This window comes from Ooceraea biroi, chromosome 3 (genome assembly GCF_003672135.1).
Source record: "Ooceraea biroi isolate clonal line C1 chromosome 3, Obir_v5.4, whole genome shotgun sequence".
NCBI lineage: Eukaryota > Metazoa > Arthropoda > Insecta > Hymenoptera > Formicidae > Ooceraea > Ooceraea biroi.
The window spans coordinates 7077639-7099157 of NC_039508.1; the positions used below are offsets into that span (position 1 = coordinate 7077639).

The following is a 21519-nucleotide window of genomic DNA, read 5'->3' on the forward strand; positions in this document are numbered from 1 at the left end:
TCTTTTCTGGGACTGGTATGGACGTTACACTTGCTAATATGCAAAGAATTGATATAAAATAAAGTTCGTTACGAAGAAAGAAGATTAGGTATTAATAAATATTCTGACATCATGACAATTTATACAATTAGCGATATAATGCTAAAATAAAGTACCAAAGTCAATCGTATTTTTTTTCGACAATCCGCGACTAAAAAACTTTTTTTTTATCGTCACACTTATTGTTACGTTATTAAAATGTTATATTTATTAGATAATAAAGTAAGGTAATAAGCACCGTTAATTATGCAATTCTTTATGAACTCTTAATATTTAAATCTGGGACTAATTGCAATATATAATTACAGGCTTTTGCAATTTTCATGATATGTTTTATAGCAGTAATTATGAAATAAATAAAAGATGATGCTAAAAGTATACACAGAGGAATAGTATACAAAATATATACTTATTAATTCTTTGAAGTACAGGATTTTACAACAAACAAATTCCTTGTTGCACAGAAATGTTTTATTTTTATAAAATGTGACAAAGTAGTTTTATTTTAATTATTTGGAATACACACACAAAATAATGAAAAAAAAAAATAAATTTCACTTATACGAAATATATATTATATTGAATTATAGGTGGGACTCACGCGGAATGTAAATTTCTGTGCTTCTAATAATTTCACGATTTAAAGGTGGCATGAATAATGGTCTCGCCATGCACGTTCAAACACTAAAAAAAAGTGGGACATTTTTCATACCACTATGCTTCAAAGAGTTAATGCACATCGTGTAAAGTCGCCTGCTCGCGTTTGTCAACTATCGACGTCGCTCCTGCCGTCAATTCCCGTGCGAGTTATGCAAACTTCGTACCGGTGTAATGCAAGATCTGCTTTTACAATGACAGTATCCCTGTGACGTATTGTGTAATGCTCCATGGGAGATTTATGCAAAACAGCGCCGACAATACCTCTAAGGATGCCTCTGATATGACGCTATGCGAACTATTCTTTTTATCGCGTTTTACATCGCAGCTTACGTGGCAAGAGTTGCGGATTGCGAGAATACCGCCGCGATGCCAGGTAATCGTTTGAATAAAAAACAATTTATTTGACACAATAGATCTCTTATTTTTGTAATTTTTCGAAAGATTTCTCATTATGTTAAACACGTATAAAGAATAAGTGTTAAAAATCAGATAAATAGCTGTGCAATAGGTAATCATTTTTTTGTAACATTATTGCACAAGTTTCTCCTCAAATGTCTGTAGGAAACAACGTGAAACGTATCTTCGGACAAAGAACTAGTAGCAAAACTACGCTTGATAAAATGTTCGATGCACCGATCGACCAAGAGATAACTCAAAAGGCACACGGGCGTAGCAGGCAATCATTTTTAATGAATCGAATCGACGATCTTTTACACAATAGAAATATTTTAAATAACAACGTAGCGCGAGTCAGGCAAAGTCCGCGGAGAAAGGAGAAACGTGCGAAGGATCCGGGTAGCGAAGTTGCACTTCCAAATGAGAACTATGAGAACGATGAAGATGCTGATGAGGGCAATGATTTATTAGATGCGGCGCGATTACAAGGATTTCCCATCTGGCAAGTTCCGGAATCGACGGTTGCTACAATTAATTTAAACTCTTTGATCAGCCCGATGACTACACAAATAGAAATGGTTAATCCATCATTGTTCACGTTTGAGAAACCATTACAATTAGAGAATTTATACTCCGATCGTTCTTGGAACGAAGCAAGAATGCCCTTCTATCAAAATTCGCAAGAGACATTTGGTATAACTGTTTCTGATAAAAATTTGATACTTCCCAAAATCTCCAATCCGAAATTTATAACTGATCCCGACGCAAAAACCCGTGCCTTTAAGAATTTAAATAATAAAGTACTATTTCCTATATATCCTGGATTATACGTTGGCATAGATTCGCCGAATTTCAATCGATTTCAAAGATCTCAGTGGCAATACAGCGACTATCAGCAAAATTCTCCAGGTTCGCCTAACATAAAAAAAGAATCGCCTAAAAATCATCTAATGAGTTCCGAGAGAAAATTTATGTTAATACCGATTTCTAAGGACTTGTATGTTTTGAAGAATGTAGAAGATACTATTCGAACAGACGCAGATAAAATAATTCCGAAGCAAGTATATAAATTACCAGTGGGAAATAAGAATAATGCTACTTCGGCTATAGTCTCGTTTAAAGCGCACATGCATCATGATGTGGAGGACGTGGGCAGAGTATATCTTCAGAAAAATTTATACAATCACCATTTGTTCGATAATAATGGGAATTATTTATATTCCTATCCTGATTCTCGTGTTTCCGAGGAGAACCGAAATCCTATGGAAAGTCCAGCGTCATTTTATCCTAATTTATTCTATCCCGGTATTACTTCTCCGGCTCATTCTAATTCAATCGATACTATTACTGAAATATCAATCGAGCAAATTACTCCTCGTATTCCGGATTATGAGACTTATTCCATGGATAGCGCGGTTAAGTCAGACGATAGGATTGAGTCTTATAACTCTACGTTTCTACCGACGTCGTCCTCCTTCCTCAAGGTTCCTAATTACGATATACCTTTGTATTCTGAGGAAAACGCGAATTATCCGCCGAATATTTCGCCTGCGATAAAATTGGACGAAATAAATTCGTTTGAATCAAATAGCAAAAGTTGCGAAAACTTTCTGACATATAAAGAACTTGGTGTGGAAGTGACGACTATTGATTTCCGAAATACTTTTGGCATATTCGATGATTTAGATACACTAGTTACTTCGGAAAACGTTAAAATGTACTCAACAAATGTGCACGAAGGGGTATTCGATCTAACACAAAGTACAGAAGATGAATCTAAACTTCTCATAGGAAATGAAAATAAAGATAGAACAGATTTCGTGGATAAAATGTCGACGCGATATGGATCTACTTTGGACGCATCTCCAAAAGAAGACAATACTTCTTTTTTGGATGTTATTAATTTCAGTAATGCTAAAAATATTTTAAATAATTATGATAATTTAGTTCAAGATAATCAAGCACCAAGAACTTCAATTTTAAGCGAATATAGTGATAAGAAATCAAGTAACAATGTTAATCATTACAATAGATTTATGGATAAAATATTGTTTAATGATTACGCTACCAAAATCGATTCATTTCTTAAAACTGAAGATACAATATCTACATCATTTCTTCCTGATACAGATGAATGGACATTAAAGAAAGAGCAATCCAATACAGAAAACCCACGTACTTTACTCATGGCGATTAAACCATTGTCTGCAGAATTACAAAAATTGTTAAACGCTGTTAAATTATTTAATCAGAGCATCAGTGATGTGCAAAACAAATTATGCGATAAAAAAAACGTCACATCAGCAAGAGTAGAGCGAGAAAATAAAAAGAAGAAAACAAATATTACCAATCCTACTAGCAATTTAGATTATTATAAGTCTGATCTTTCTGCAGGAAGTTTTGACAAGCAATTTTGGAAAAGCAAAAGACGGAACTCAATATCAAAAGATAGAAATATAGTGGATCGAACATCTCATAATATAAAATTTAAAAGAGAAACTAAAGACTATGTTCGCTTTCTAAATAAAGTAACGGCACCGTTGCGTAAATACGCGAGCTCTGATAATAAATTAAAAATACAAAATGATCGTAGAAGCTCTTTCAAAAATATAAAGTTGGGTAAGAGAAAATTGTTTAAGTCAGATAACGCCGAGAAGTATAAATCGTCTCATTCGAGATTTAACAGAAACTTAAAATCATTGACAAAAAGTTACGGAAAGCAAGTTAAACCAATCCGACGCTTTATTAAATTCAGATTAAAAAAGGCATATTCGACGACACCTATTATAATATTATCACATCTCATCGGATACAATATGTCAAACAAAAATGACTTTTTAAATAAACGCGCACAAAATTTTCAAAGAAATAAATTAATTTCTTCATCACATGATGTGTCTTCAAAGTTTTTTAACATGTTCACGGATGAAGATAGCAGAAGCTATTTTTTATCAAGTAATAAACGGAAGCCAGTGCAACACAATGTAAAAAGAGCAATGTCAACAGAAATGTACACTACCGAAAAAGGAATAACGTTTTCTTCCGTTTATATACAATTTTATAAAGAAGCGACGGCTTACCGCGACATACTTACACTGCTGAACATGACCAAAGAATCTCGTGTAGAACATCTGACTGATACTATGTGGACTGCAGAAAATGTGACAGAGCCGTTGTTATTAATGTTTACAACAACAGAAGTTCTTCAAATTACAACATTCTTGCCGTATTTTATTCAGGAACTAACGACCATTGCTCCAAGTACAACAATAAGAAAAACAAAACCTTTGGAAGCTACCGAATCAGGTCTATACGAGTATGTAACGGAAACTGATTTTGAGTATGACAAATATGGTGAGGATTACGAAGAAACAAATTATACGGGGATGTACGAAGATTACGAATACGAAGATCATGAAAATGTTACATTTTGGTACGATTATACTACGGAGAAAATTACGAGAATAACTGAGATCGAGCAAGTTAATGCAACTATTTTCAAGGATTTTATATCAGAATTTATTAGCGAAACAGCGAGGAGTGTCGAAATTACAGAAAAAAAAACAGATTATGCTGTAGAAATTGAAACATCGACAGAGGCATTAATACAGTACACAACAATTGAATACGTATTTACCACAGGTTCATTAATTACAACGACTATTTTCGATATTATTGGAACACAATTGCCGGTTACATTAAGTGCATTTACAATAACAATGCCAACTACACTGCCGCTATTTTATACGACAGAAATAACAACTCTGCTAATTGATAAAATGACGCTACTGATCGATGAAGCTACTGAAGAAAGTGTTACAATATCAAGAATGGTAAGTCCTACTACGATAATTGAGACTGTCACCGCACGACCAACAGAAAAGCTTACATCCGAATCTGTCATACTGTTAACTGCATTTTTGGAAGGAATTACAGACATTACTGTGAATATTACGATTCCTGCAGCTGTTAAAACTTCAATCAAAGAGACACCGCCATTAATCACTAAAATGATTACTGAAAAAGAAATTATAGAAAGTACTTATGGAATTACGATAATTACTGTACTAACTACGCAACTTGCTACAATAAAGCAAACAACTGAAACATCGATAACTCTCGCTACTATTAGTGAAGTTACTATTACAAACTATACTATTACAAGTTCGCCTACAATCTCAACAAGTATGGAGTCAACAATTTCTAGTATATTTACAGAAATTCCGATAACTACTTCAAAACTAGAGGAAGAGAGCCCAATAACGCAGATTGAAGAAACTCTAACAGCACAAATTACAGAAGCACCAACTATGGAAATTCCAATAACTAGTAAAATTCCAGTATACACTAAAGCTACAATAAGTACTACCAAAGAACTACCAGAAATTTCAACAATTCCAGAAACTACAACAATTATCAAAGCGCCAACAGTTACTAAAATTTCAACCGCGACGAAGATTTCAACAATGAAAATTACAACAACTTGGATTACTACAGAGAAAATCACCATTGTAAAAGAAACGACGCCAACAATTATCAAATTTTTAACAACTACAAAGATTCCTATTACTACAGAAACTCTAACACCAATTGAGATTGCGACAACTCCTGAAATTCTAAAAACTACAACAATTACCGAAATTTTAACAACTATTAAAATTCCAACAACTACAGAAATTCTAACGACGACTGAGATTATAACAACTGAGATTCCTACTACAAGTCCAGCTACTGAAACTGCAATTACAGAAACTACGACAATTGCCGAAACTATAACAACTATTAAAATTCCAACAACTACAGAAATTCTAACGACTGAGATTGCAACAACTCAGATTGTTACTACAAGTCCAGCTGAAACTGCAATTACAGAAACTACAACAATTGCCGAAACTATAACAACTATTAAAATTCCAACAACTACAGAAATTCTAACAACTGAGATTCCTACTACAAGTCCAGCTACTGAAACTGCAATGACAGAAGCTACAACAATTGCCAAAATTATAACAACTATTAAAATTCCAACAACTACAAAAATTCTAACGACTGAGATTGCAACAACTCAGATTGTTACTACAAGTCCAGCTGTAACTGCAATTACAGAAACTACAATAATTGCCGAAACTATAACAACTATTAAAATTCCAATAACTACAAAAATTTTAATGACAACTGAAATCGCAACAACCGAGATTACTACCGAAACTCCAACAATTACTGAAACGTTAATAATTACTACAATTCCTACTACTATAGAAACTCTAACGCCAATGGAGATGAAGATAACAAGTACTGAAGTTCCAACGTTTACAGAAACTGCAACAGTTGCTAAAACTTTAAAAACTATTAAAATTCCAACTACTACAGAGATTGTAACGCCGAGCAAAATTACAACAAGAGCCAAATTTCCAATAATTACAGAAACTACAATTGCTAAAACTTTAACAACAATTAAAATTCCAATTACAGAAACTCTAACGCCAACCGAAATTGCAAAAACTATCGAAATTCCAATCGCTACAGAAATTACAACAATTATTGAGGTGTTGACAACTACTAAAATTCCAACTACTGCAGAGACTTTAACGCTGACCAAGATTGCAACAGTTACCAAAATTCCAATGATAACAGAAAGTACAATAATTACGGAAATTTTAACAACTATTGAAATTCCAATTACTACGGAAACTTTAACATCAATCGAGTTTGCAACAACTATCAAACCTTCCACAATTACAGAAACTACAAAAATTATTAAAACTGTAACAACTGCTAAAATTCCAATCACAAAAATTACTAAGCCTATTGAAACATCTATCGAAAATGTAACGACTGCAGAAAGTACTACAATTACCGAAACTTTAATAACAACTGAAAGTCCAATCATTGCAAAAACTTCAATACCTATTGAAATTGCAATAACTACCGAGATTCCAACAACTATAGAAATAACTACTAAAATTCCAATCATAGAGACAAGCTTGACAACAACAATTGCCACGTTATCGTCAATTGAAAGATCAGAATATATAACGATTCCAGAAACAACTACTATGCTTACTTCGTTTACTGAATCCGTCTTACCGGTGTTAACAACAACAGAAATACCTGTGTCGACATCAGAAATTACTCCTATATTATCAAAAACTGTATCAGAAATAGAAGAATTTATGACAACTAAAAGTTTATTGGTAATATCTACCACAGGGATCTCTACAACACTATTTACTGAAACGACAGTCCATCTTGCTATTTCAACTTCGGCGGCCATTGAAGCAATGCCAGAAGTTGAAACGGAGTATTATGTAGCACCAGAGCCGTTATACAAAGAATATGAAGAGTACGAAGAGTATGATACTGAGATACCAACGAATATGTGGTACGATTACGAAGAATATAAAATTGAAACAAAGGAAACAAGTACTGTTACATTGAGCACAGAAAAACATATGAAATTGCCCGAAGAAAAGACCACACTATTTGATAAAGGTACATCTTTGTATGAAACCAAGATTTCAGAGTTTACAACATACTCAACAACTCCTGAGGTTACTTCAATTTATACCGAATCAAGTTTAGCTACAACTAATCTGAAAACGCCTTATTTATACACTGAGAAAGAGACTTCGACTGTTTTCTTAGAGACAACTGCATCGACTGTTGTTGAAAATATAACAATGATCGAAGTGGAATCTGAATCTACGACGTCTAGTGTGAGTGAAAAGGAAGAATCAATAACGACTCGGAAAAGCTTAACTTTTGGTTCTACTGAAGAATATAGTCTTCCTTCTTCAACAGTTTTCAAAATTTTGACGGAACCTTTGCCGCTTGAATATCCAACAATTTCTTCTAGATATATAGACAGACATACGAAATTCACGTTAGCACTCACAAAGCATATTACTCTACCCAAATTCATCACCAAGCCTAAAGAAGTCCCAGAAATCAAGTTGGAGAAGACTACGACTATGGAAGGACTTTTGATTAAAGTTACTGAAATAGAAAAATTAACTTCTTTCTTCGTCTCACCAATGCGAACAACTTTATCGGAAGAAGAAGCTATTAAAATAGCAACCACGACTACCGAATTTCCAGAAATGGAAACAGCTATTAAAACTGGTTTTGAAACTATCGCCTGGACAACTATTACAATGCCGACTACGGAAGAAGAGGTTGTTCCACATGTCACGCCGCTTATCACTCCCAAAGCGGAAATCAAATTTGAACTTACTACGAGTAAAACTGTTGGGCGAGAAGAAGAGAGGAAGCAGTTACTGCAACGACTCGACGATCTCAAGCAACATGAGAAAGAAGTGGCAGAGAGAGAAGAAAAATTGAGGGAGAAAGAACGACAATGGCACAGAGAAAAGGAAGAACGTAAAAGGATCATGCAGTACGAAAGAGAGAGAACAGAAAATGTTACTGTGATCGCTAGCACAACTGCAAGCTATGTTACAACTGCTACCACTAGTACTCTGACGACAGCTTTCATAGAGACAAATATTACTACAGAAAGTTCATCCCTGTCAACGACTCTAGAGATTAAAATCACATCCCCTATTCTTGATACATTTATTACCACGCTGAATTTTAGTTTGGATGAAATAATTACAATATCAACCGAAATAACTCCACTTTACACTATAGAAGAAATAATGTCTGTAACCATAGAAAAGGTAGAGAAAATCGAATTTTACACTACGGCAGAAGCTACAGCTATGGAATACACTACAGAAAGGACAGAGAAAATGTATACTACGAGTCCTATAATCCACACGCCACGTATCACTACCTCTATTGTGGATTTATATAATATCAGTATACCGTCAGTCGAAGCCGTTACCTCTTATACCATTGAAGAGATGTATACTACAAGTTATGGGGTTGTCTATTCAAGTGAGCCGTCACTTACTTTGCCTACGATGATATCTGCTGGCCCAATCTCTTTAGCCATTGACGAATTTATTAGTGTACCTATTACCACATTTAGTATGTACGAAATCAGTGTAACTCCAATGGCGACTTTAACTTATACTACAGAAGAAATATATACTATAAGTTATCCAAAGACTTACAGCAAATCTTCAATTATCTCACCTATATTTACAAGCCCAATTACATTGACTACTGACGAGTTCATTACTTTATCCACATTCAGTAAGAGGTTTGATGAAGTTGGCATAATTTCAGTTACGACTCCTACTACTTTAGAAGAAATATACGTAACGGCTTATAGTGAATCTTCGTCCACTTCAGCAACTACTTTGACTACTTTAGTTGTTAGTACAATCGTCGAGATTGAATATAAAGAAATAGAAAGTTTGGAGGAAGAATTACGAAAGAAAGAACGCAAGTTAGAGGAAAGAGAAAAGCTGTTGCTAGAAAGAGAGAGACAACTGGAGGAAGATATAGCAGAATTTGAAAGATACAGGAAAGAATTTGAAAAAGAAGAAATTTACACTTCGACAACATCGATTGAAGAATCGACTGCTTCCATAAATTTAACAACGCCAATACCGCCGACGGAAAAGACTACTACAAAATCCCATTTAACGACAACGCAGATTAAAAAGGCAACCGAGAAGAAAAAATATCAGACTACTACGAAAATAATGACATCGTGGTTTAAGACTGCAAAGCATGTTCCTGAAGAAATTACACAAGAGAAAGAAGTAGAAATTGTGACGAAAAGAATATGTTTAAATGTTTTGGAAAATATAACAATTCCCTTAGATAAAAGTAGGAGAAACATTGTAACCAAAAAAGTATGCCTGCTATATTTTCCTGAGAAAAATGAGGAGAACATAGTCGGTCGATTGAGCAGAAAACTTTTCGCTTTCCAAAATAGAAAAATTAGGAGATCAAATCTGAATTTTCCGTTACGTTTTCGATATAACAGAAGACAAAGAATGGTAGAAGCTACGCGTAAAATTAGCAATTTGCAGCTATCACATCATGAATGGATGAGTAATCAAAGCACAAAACCGCTGCAACAGTTTAAAGGTTTTACGCGAATCTATGAAAAAATGCGTGAACCTTCTTCAAGAACTCTTATTACTACTACGACCGATGCACAAGAAAACATTACTAACAATTTTGATAATAAAAATTTATATGAACGCCGTGTCCTCGATTACTATGAAAATTTTATTTCACCAACAACAAAATCTATGTTAGAAAATGGGAAATGCAGAAATAAAAACGTTTTCTTCAGATGTAATTTAAGTTTGGAAAAAGGAAACAATTGGTGGAGAAATGACACAATAAACGTTGAAAAAAGGGAAGCTTTTTCGATGAAGAAAAATACTCGATCTTGGTCAATGGAAGATAAGGCCAGTATTTCGAATCAGAAAGAGGAAACTGCAACCAGCGAAGAGAATATTGGTGAAGTCGACAATAGATCTTACACGGTGAATGTACTGCATCTTGGCTATAATAAAGATAAAGAGACTCATGAACTGATATCTGTTAAACCAGATAAGGATGAATTAATAATGATAATATCTGAATCACATGATGATAATTATGCCACTGAAGAAAATGATAAAATTCGAAAAAATTATTATGAATTTGAAGAGAAAGATGACGTAAAAGAGCAGGACGATGACTCGTCAGATGAAATAGAAAAAGAAATAGAAGAGGAAAATGATTACGTCGAGGATATGGTAGAAAGTAAGAAGAAATCTCAATAATAAAATATTTTTTCAAATATATTCTTTTAATCTTTTTACATTTATTCTTTCATCATTATTTTCTTTATCAATTTTCAAGAACATTGCGATATTAAATATGTTTTTTTAAATTTGATTTAATTGGCACGAAGCATTAATATCTAGCATATATCACTTTTAAACATTTTTGATATTGTAGATTACATGAATTATGAGGAACATACTCCATCAACACTGGCATATAATAAAAACTTATTAGACTATATAAATCGAAGAACGACAGAGAGTAGTATGGGACTGTTAGACCAAATGTGGCCTACAGAAAAGAGTACGACGTATCACTTGGGTGGTACTAGATTTTGGGAATTGGATTTCGAAGTTACGGAACCATTGGATACACTTACGACGATTGCTGAGAGCAAAACTATAAATGCAGCTATTATTAAAACAACGTGTTTCCACGTCGTTTTTGAAAATAAAAGAAATGGTACTATAGAAACAAAGCGTTATATACATCATAAACGAAATATTCATGATAATCAAATGAAGAAATCTAATAATCGACAAGATACTAGTCTTAAAAACATAACAGGAAAAAATATGTTGCTTTTCACTGCTTTAAGTACGAAACAGCCCAGCATAAGAGCAAAGAAATTAAAAAATAATTCGCAAAACTTATGTGAATCAAAACGTTATAAGCAGAATTTCAATAGGAAACAGAAAGTGAAATTTAATGCAAAGTTTCCGCATAATAAGGATCCAATAATTGTTAAAAATCGCAAGTTATGTGGTGTTAATAAAAATAAATCGAAACATCAAATTAGCAAGCACAAAGATATTATAAATATTAGCGACAGAGATAAACAGAGACAACTTGGAAAATCGCAGAAACCAAAGAATACTGATTCGTATTCTTTAAAAAATTGTACGGACAGTTGTATCGTGAATAAAAAAAATTCAGATAAATATCATGAAGCAAAAATTATGAAAACTACAAAGCATCATTATTCACAAATAAAAAATACCGACAAGAATGACGTAAAAATGCATTCCAATATTATTACCGATCATAAAAATAAATCCGCATTGCACGAGGAAAAAATTCACGATTGTTTAAATTGCATTTGCGACATCGTAAGCGTAATTAATAGCATAAGATCTATATTGGACAGAACAAGCTTTTCTTTAGAGGAAATTAAGACACTTAACTGCAGCAGATACAAAGAGATTCAAGACAATGTAGTGATTTCAATGGACTCCGACATAGAAGAGGCTAAAACATTTCCACAACCGCATTACAATACCGATTCACTAAGAGGTCAAAAATATATCAAGCTGGAGGAACTGGAAGATGATTTTAAAAACGATTTGGAACTTGACAATGGTACTGCTTCTTCTAATTTCATTAGATATTTGATACTAAGAGATTTGTATGGAACGTGCATATAATATCATGAAAAATTCCTTATTCCTTTCCAGATCACGATGTTATTTCATTACCCGGTCTTAATCTTAACTTGCCCTGCAATCAAGACGGCGACGGTATCACTTGGCTGTCAAGTATTAGTAGACCAAGTTATTCATGGAAAAGAACGGATGGCATTGCGCTTTTCGGTACAATATTGCATGCTTCAGATTCGATAGATACGATAATTATTTTATTATTTGTAAAATTATGTTTTACAGGTTTTGTGGCGGAAAATGGCGATTTGGAGTTACAAAATGTAAATGCGAAAGATACAGGTAATTACACGTGCATCATGACATACATAGGCCCCGACAACGAGGAACCCGTGGAAACTACTTACAAAGTTCATTTGCAAGGTACATTATTAATTAATGCTCATTAAACAATTTGTATTTTTTGTCGAGTTATTCCCCTACAAGTGGAGGCGGCGAATATTTAAAGTTGCTAAATTAAAGAAAAAATCTCTTCCATACAGTCGTCACGCTACCAAGATACATCCTGCATGGCGAGAAACGTTACCACGCACGATCTTGCGACGAAAGAGAGTTGGATATAATAGTGACGTATTTGCCTTTGAAATTAAATAGTTTCCTATGCGAAATGGACATTTGCAATACTTATATCATAACGCCATCCTGCTCCCGCAGCCAAGTACGTGTATTATCATACTAATATAATAAAAAGGTAAAGTTTGTTCCATTGTTCGGGGTAATCTCAGAAACTACTAAACCGATTTGAAAAATTCTTTCACTGGTGGATAGCTTAGATCTTCCTGAGTAACAGACTATGTGCAATCGTCTTGCAACTTCTAAAAATGTGCGCGTCGCAAAAAAATACGTTCTTTATGCTTTATATTTTCCAAATATACCGAGCGCGCGAGGAACAAGCGCCAGCTAGTTTTTACATAAGAATAAAAGTCGTATTTATCTTCTCACTTACGATCTACAATGTTCTTCACAGATTACGGTAAACGTTCTAATAGTGCCATCACATATCGTTAAACTGATGACGATCGATCCCAAACACTGCAATGTCTTCTGTCTTAAAGCTATCCAGGACAAGCTCTCACTGATACTGAGTAGAAATTTGCGAGTCTTCTTCAGGAAAACTAGTTAGTTGACGCTCCACGTACTCCTTTCGTTTTGTCGCAACATATCCTCCATTTCATCATAGTGCATCGGAAGAAACTGTATTACATTTGCACTAAAATTAAAAATAAAATTTGAGCAGTATTCGCGATCTTATCGATTATAATTAAGGAAGGAATGTTGCGGCTTCTGAGATTCACGATAGCATTTCTATAGAGTTCTTTAACTACAGTTATTTTCAGATTGCCACATTATGAGCAGAGATTGGTGCCGAACTCTGAAAGACTCTCGTTCGCACGTTGGAAGAGAGGAAGGACCGGTGCAAACGTGTTCGGCGAAGGATCCAGCAACGTCGGCTTGTTCTCCGGCTGTCCGGCTGGATACGGTCTTCGTGGTACGCATTGTGGTACGTGATTCGTACGTTGCGTAAGGATCAGCAAGATAATGTAATAAAAACTGATAAATTTCCAGTTCCTTGTAACGTGGGCACTTATAGCGAGGATGGAATATCACATTGTAAAATATGTCCGCCTGGTACATATCAACCCAACCATGGTGCCAGAGTTTGTCGTACGTGCACTAGTCCATTGACGAAGGGCTGTTACAATATGGCACGTATCTGATGATTAGTTGCACCTTTGTTGATTGAACAAATATTGCCCTGCTTTTATAGTCTATTTTATTTTATTTACTTTATAATTTTTTTGTAACAAATTGTTCTTTTACAGCTCTGGAATTCTTTCTCAGCCATCACGGTAACTTTGGCAAGCCTTAGCGTGATGATATCGATATTCTTGCTATTACTGTGCACAATTTGCTGCATCAAAAAGAAACTCGGCATGAAGCAAGTGGCCAGTATCATATCGAAGGAAGGCATGTTTCAACAAGAGGTAGAATCGTGACTCAACGTTGCAATTTAAACAAAATGAAATGAAAAAGTACAATTGAGTTTTTCCTTTACAGAAACACATTGAGGAGAAACCATTAATTAAGGACGCGAGTGAGAATGATGATCAACAATGGGACAGTGAATACAGAGTTAAGAAAAAGAAGAGAAAGTTTTGTATTAATAAGAGACGCGGCCGAAGACAAAATGAAAGAAAAAGACATGAAAAGAATGTTCGTAAAATCGCAGAATATAATAAATATTTTACTATTTTAATGAAATTTATGCAAGCGAGAGATTATACAATTATGATATATTATTACTTAAAATATGTGGATTACGTTTTAGGTACACGAAGATGAGTGGGGATCACATCGTATAAAAGATGTGCCAATCGCTTGCCCGGATTCTTATCGATCCCATGAAGACTATAACATCCGTAAGTGTATTATAGCATATAAAAGATATTATTTAAATTTGATCTCTTTTTTTTATCTCTTCCTTTTATATATTCTTATATTATAATCGTCATATAATTTGTCACATAGATTATCCCAAGCAATCTTATCGCAAAGTGCCTTGGCTTCCAGAATGTGATTTTGACACATGATGAATCGCGATGCGTGTAAGGAAAAACGTTACGAGGAATGCCAAAGAGCAATTACACGTGTAATTTAGATGTATGTAAGAGAGAAGTTTGTATAAATATTTTAGACTTAACTTCGAATTTTAAGAATGTGTAAACTTTTTCAAAACACATTTAACACACAATTATTCCTATTAAATAGGAATTATTATTAAATTATTTTATATTAATGTTAAATATCTATTGTATTAAAGAGGGTATATGTTATAAATAAATGTTACATATACTCGATACCTATATGTAAAGAACTACATGTACATACGTCATCAATATTCTGAATCGGGTTTCTCATATTATTCTACTCTCATTTTTCACATTTTATTTATGAATTAACTCAAATGTGATTTAGTAAATTCAAATTTACATCTCACAAAGCTACAATATGGTGCGATCCACGTCACGAGCACAGAAGTCATATTTACAACAAAATTGACATGACACTTCAACTACAGGTTCAAATCTGGTAAAGCTGTGTTGAAATGTTAATAAATCACCTTTATTATAAACACATACAGCTTCTAATAACGATTATCGCATAGTCGAATGATGCTCGCAGCATTGGTACACTAAACTATAGCATCACAACATATCTGCGACAATTAATCTAAAAATGATATAATTATTAGCAATGTGTCCATGTATCTTGCGTGCAATCTCGAATCATTTCTAACAGTTTTGCAAAGACTACCAGGCCAGAAACGTACTAGAAATTTATTTCTTTAAATGATGACGGACCATCAAGAAGGGAATGGAGAATCCACTTCCGCAGAAGACCATGAATAGAGCTAGCAGTCTGTGTCTATTTTGTGTGCTAAATGGGAAGTTCTGTAAAGAAGAAAATAACAATTAGACGATAAGACGGTAGAACTCGAGTACCTTGATCGAGATGTTATGCAATCCAACGAACTGTCACTTACGTATCCAGGCATGCCATCGTAAGGATCGTGATGATCGCTCCTGCGAATCGAGCTCGTCGTAAATCTCCTCACCGCTTGGCGACTGAACATACTTGCCGGATTAACCATTTTTATTGACAAAAATACGCGACACCGTATTCTACGTTTCACGCAACTCTCTCGATATAAAATGGCGGCCCGTCGTCTGCTCGGTCAGGTTAGCCAACCTAGAGAAAGCACATCAATGTTAAACGCGCCACTATTTTGTCCAATTAAATAATACTTTTTTTAAACAATTTAACAAAGAAGTATTGTAATCAGCGTTTAACATTTAATTTAAAAACTGGAAATATAAATGAATTTTAATGTGAAAAGGTTTAGAAAACTTAAAGTTAAAAAATTCCTAAAGACCTTGATAGGGAATAATAATAATGAAATTTTCTAATGCGTAGTAACAAGTTAACAACTTTTGTGATTAATAATGTGAGTAATATGTAATTAATATTGTTTGGAAATAGTTTAACAGTGATTTCAACAAAAATCGCACGATTTTTATGTATTAAATTATCTCTGTATTTGCTGGTTCTTTTTATGGTTATGTGTATGATATAAACACGTGGTATGTAGTGTTGCGCATGTGCAATATTTTATTTTACATCATGGAGATGTGATAAGTCCAAAAATTGATAATATATAATTAATGACAGTTATAAAAATTATTTACAAATGCGATTAAAAGTAATAATGTTTTGTCATATTATAGCAATGTAATAAAAAAAAAATATATATATATATATATATATATATCTTATTAATTGATTTCTGTTCCAATTTCAACGAAAATTTATGAATTATATAATATTAATAATATCAAATTATATAAATTTAATACTATATACCTATTTTGTATTACTATTCGCACAAGGTTTTTATTAAATATTTTATTTTCACAATTTACATACATTCATCTTCCTTTCAAAACAAATCAATTTTGGAAACGAAAAAACGGCAGGAATTAAGTTTACCACCTAAAATTAAGATATCGTTAATCTTTTTAATCTTTTTAAAAGCAAAGTAAGATAATGGGTAGGAGAGAATACAATAAAATGCATTATATAAGTGGTTAAGTATGATATTTTTGTCTGTAGAAAGAATACATAGTGTATTTTAGATTTTTCAATTTCCGAAAAAAGTATTTCAAAAAATCTCAATTTGTTATTATCTAGCAATATTTATATAAATTTGCAACAGGCAGGTTTCTTTTTTCTTAAACAATATGAATAATTAATCTATTAATACATTTTTTTATTTATCACATTACCAATACATCATTAATTAACATATAATATTTTTTACATATGTGTTTACATATATACTTATTTAAGAAAACAATTTTTTATTGATTTTTAATGTTACATTTATATAATCGCATGCAGTTTCTTGCGTATACATAAATTTTGTTCTAGTTCACATATATAAATTACATATATTGTTCCTTAATTTATTGTAAAATCCTAAAACATTTTTGACAGTTCAATTTTGCTTATTTTGCTACATTCTGTTTATGAGAATATCGAATAAAAACTGAACCTAATTAATCGTCACTTCAAATACAAATGTGTGTCGTATACATAACATGAGCATCGAAAATGTTCGAATAAATAACAGCTAATTAACGCATAATAAAGTTCGATTTAATTAATTAATTTAGTTGATCCCATGGTTATCGTAGTATCGCAGAATAATTTATCGAACAACGGCATCATGTTATCGTGAAACAATTCAACGTATATGTATATATCCTTTTGTTCTTTGCTTTTGTGAAATTACAATGCCTTTAATTACCAACTATAGCGAATTGTCTTCGTTAATCATTTGAAATTGAGTACGCGCATAAACGATACGCATTACACACGCACGCACGCACGCGCGTATGCAATCAGTCGAACGACGAATTTAACGCACTCACACACCTGAAACTTTGCTCACCTTTATTTTCTCACAATAAGAGAGCGCAGAGGCCAGGTAAAAAAAGCAAATTTCAGGCGTAAGAGTACTGTTAAGCGACACCGGACTCCACGACTGTAAAGTGCAGAGAAGTTCTCTCTAGAGAAGCGCAGCGTTGGCTGTTCTCGAAGGGCACAGGAATAATCTCGCGATGATACGACGCCACAAACACACCTGAAACTTTGCTCACCCAACAATATAAGTACGGGCCGAGCAAAGAGTCAGGCCCGCCTGTAACGCCCGGCATATCTTCTTCCTCCTTCAGTTTTCTTCAGCCTGCTAATCGACGTTAAATGCAGCGAGGAGTCACGTGAGCCACGCGAATAAAACGGAGCAAATGCTTTTGTTCCTCGTCCAGATAAATGGCTGGAACATGCGAGAGTAACGATACTAGATTTTGCTTCACGCTTCCGTACTTTAAAACAAAAGCTTTTGCTACCGCATTCTGCTGAGAGTGGGTTTCGCTTTCACTGGTTTCACTCTCATGCGTGTGACACAATAATCCGTACGTATCTGTACCATCACTTTTCAGAATAAAATTTAAATATTTTACAACGATTTCACATTACAGTTTTATTATCTCGGAGATGTATATTGTTAAACTACGTGTATCCCACATTTTCCCCTCGTGTGTAAGCATGACTCACCGGATCTGGAACAAAAAGAGAACCACACATTAGACGTGAAGCGCAGCGAGGAGAAAGTAACGTTACAACTGCAGTTTTCAAATTAACATTATAGAAAATATTTGCGTGTGTGGAAAATAATCAAGCGTAATATTCACATTAGAATATTATTTAATGCAACAATTATTAGCAGCTTTAATCGCTACGTTAATTCAGCATTTAGTTTAAACATGTTTTTTTAGTTACACGAAATACTTGCTAATTAGCACTCAATTAAAACTCGCGTCGCTTTATCGTGCGAGGTGCAGCGTCACTCCGCAAAACGCGATTATGAAATGTCCCGCCGTCGCGCTTGCCTATTTCTCTCCTTGTTTTTTTGTATAAAAAAACCGACAATAATAAAAGTACTGATTTATGTTAAAACATTGCTAAATGTAACAGCTATTATGTGACGCTCCTCAATTTGCGGCGGTGTTTATTCATCGCAGCGCTTAATTCAACGCTCATTTAAGCATTTTGTTGGGAGCTGCTGCATGATGCACGCTGACCCAACGGAGCCCAATTAAAATTCGTGTCGCTTCAGCGTCTCTGTGTAAAACGCGATTTATGAAATCCCGCTCATCACCCTCGCCGCTCCTCCTCCCTTTTTGTCCCCGAACTTTTCCGTATGCGTGGCGCGCGGGGCGGGTTTGGTACGAGAGGAGCAGCGTGCGGGCGTTTTGACGTCGCTCCTGATGCTCGTGAAAGCGCCCTTTCTTCGAAGCACACGGTGCGCGCGATCGTGCGATGACTCGTACGATAGCGAGAATTCTCGGAGAAGGAGGATGAAGAGGAGGAGCAGAGCGGAACAAAGTACAACGAGCTAGCTCGCCCCTGAGGAGGAGGATAGAGTGTGCTTTCATTTGGCGTGCATGCACGCGTACGCACGCACGCAGAGAGAAAGAAAGAAAGAGCGAGAGAGAGAGAGAGAGAGAGAAAGAGGAAAGGAGAAGTGATCATCAGTGCTGTCGTGGAATGCGAGCGAGGAGAGATAGGAGATTACGTCAGGCTCCGGCTCCATTTAAATGCCCGGCATTGCTGAAATTGGTCCGAGGTGACCCCTGACTTTGGGACTCGTTTCGTTTCTTTGTCCGAGCCGCGTCCCTCCTCACGAGAGATGAGGGGCGCGTGAATATCCGTTGGTATAAAGGGACGGTCACGAACCGGTGACGAGAACACGGGAAGAAAGTCGCGGAGAGAACCGGCCGAAGAGATGGCACGTGAAAATTTGGATTCCTGCTTCAAACGTGCACAGCCGATCGAACGACTTCTGGAAGAGAGATGTACATGCGCGTCAATTAATGTCAAGAAAAATAAAGATGTTTTAATCGGTGGTGCTTGTGAAAGGAATTTTCACGACTCCTCCAGTCCCGCTTCTCGTGCAATAACGCGGCGCCGCTGTCAGATTCCGTGATGCTGACTCGCACACTGCGGTTCCTCCTCACGGCAACTTTCGGGAAGGAGGCTTGCATTAATCATGCAAGTCGGGAACTACTTGTATACGATTCGGGTGGGCAAACAACGTCGGCTTGAGGCTGAATACGCTAATGCCGTGTACGTACGCCGTACACAACGCCGACGAATTAATATTCTTTTGCCGTGCACGAGTCGCCTCGGCCGCTCTCTGAACCGTTTGTTATTCCGGCTGCCTCACAAAATCCTCTCCGGCCTATGATATTCGGCGTTGCCTACCTACGTATACCTGTGCACATGCACCGCGGCCGACCGTTACTTTCCGTTTAGATATGCAGCTCGGAATAGATAAACAGACGAACTGCCAGAATAGCGGAAGACACGGCGCTATTTTAATTCCCAGACACTTCCGCCGCGGTAAAAGGAATGATTGTTTGCGCAGACAACACGGTATGTGCAAGATGAGTCAGCGTTGCACTTTAATGTCATCTTTCACTCATGTATGAGTGACGCGTGAATTTCCGCATGTTGATCACATTTATCAAGATATTGCATGAGAATCAAATAAAATATTATTTGTATAATATGTATTATTGTAAAAAACAGAATTTTTACTTTATCACGGGTACGTGCTCGAAATAAACTGGGCAATCTAAGCGTGAACTTGCAATTACCGTCGCGCGGGATTGGGAAAAAATCTATTCGAAGGTTCTTCTCTGTCGCTTTTCAACGAAATGTTTCACGAAAGTATCGCATGTACCTGAAAAGTTATCGAGCCCCGCTTTTCACAATATTTCGCGCATACATGCGCGCATCGAATCTCGGAAGAGTGGTCACCAAAAGAAATCGTCGTCTATCAAGAAATATAAACCCGATAAAAGTGCCGCACAAAGGACACACGCCGGAAATTCTTTGAGAAACGCTGCGTCGGTGTGTCTTCGTCGTCTCTTCTGCCTGGCGAAATCGCTATCGAATTTCCTAACGTGACTCGGCTCGTTCTCGATCCTTCGCTTTTCAACCGTGATCGATCGATTCTCCGCGAGGTTTAACGGACGTAGCGCAAACAAGGTGGTTTCTCATCTCTTCCCGAGACAGTAACAACGATACTCGTCGCGACGAGTAATCCTGTCGAGGAATATGAGATTTATTTTTAGAAGCAAACGTCTGGCATAAAATATTATCTCCCATTTTAAGTGCATCTTGATATTCAAATCATAAATTATAGAGTAATGATTAATAATAGAATAAATTAAATTATTTTATCGCAAGTATAGTAATTATTTTTAAATATAGTTAAATAATTCGTAATATCTCCTATTTTAATAATAAATTGATAAATCAAAAATCAATCTAATTCAAAATCAATTTTAGACATACCGCTATGCTCATTATACCGAAAACGGTTTCGACAATTGCTATTGTTACCCCTCAAAAGTATAGTTCTCAAGTACGCCTAGTTTGCGTAGGTGTGAGATAGATGAGAGCGATGACCGAAAAGCGAAACAGCCGAAAAAACGCTTATGAACGGGTTTGATGGAGCATTTATCCCGGCTACGAGACCCCTACGTGGGTGATCGATCGACCGTCGTTTGGCGGCAGCAGCGATATTTTGCGAAATATTTTCGAGACACCATTTTCCAGTTCGCTACGTTACATTTTACACGCGCGTAGCTGAATTTAT

At 35.3% G+C, this 21519-nt stretch overlaps 2 protein-coding genes across 2 annotated transcripts; one reads left to right on the plus strand and one right to left on the minus strand.

Moving 5' to 3' along the window:
- The first annotated feature begins 35 nt into the window (after positions 1 to 35).
- On the plus strand, positions 36 to 15428 carry LOC113561688. The gene is made up of 11 exons (XM_026968489.1): positions 36 to 10763; positions 10935 to 12153; positions 12249 to 12593; positions 12713 to 12888; positions 13198 to 13348; positions 13558 to 13731; positions 13797 to 13936; positions 14054 to 14215; positions 14289 to 14444; positions 14560 to 14650; positions 14760 to 15428. Exons 1-11 carry the CDS (start codon positions 1251 to 1253, stop codon positions 14819 to 14821), a joined length of 12189 nt encoding a protein of 4062 aa, XP_026824290.1. The 5' UTR covers positions 36 to 1250; the 3' UTR covers positions 14822 to 15428.
- LOC105278074 (cytochrome c oxidase subunit 7C, mitochondrial) lies at positions 15332 to 15954 on the minus strand. Its single transcript, XM_011336894.3, has 3 exons — positions 15775 to 15954; positions 15562 to 15682; positions 15332 to 15461 (listed from the first exon to the last, which is right to left on the minus strand). Exons 1-2 carry the CDS (start codon positions 15880 to 15882, stop codon positions 15569 to 15571), a joined length of 222 nt encoding a protein of 73 aa, XP_011335196.1. The 5' UTR covers positions 15883 to 15954; the 3' UTR covers positions 15332 to 15461; positions 15562 to 15568.
- Between the last annotated feature and the right edge of the window lie 5565 nt (positions 15955 to 21519).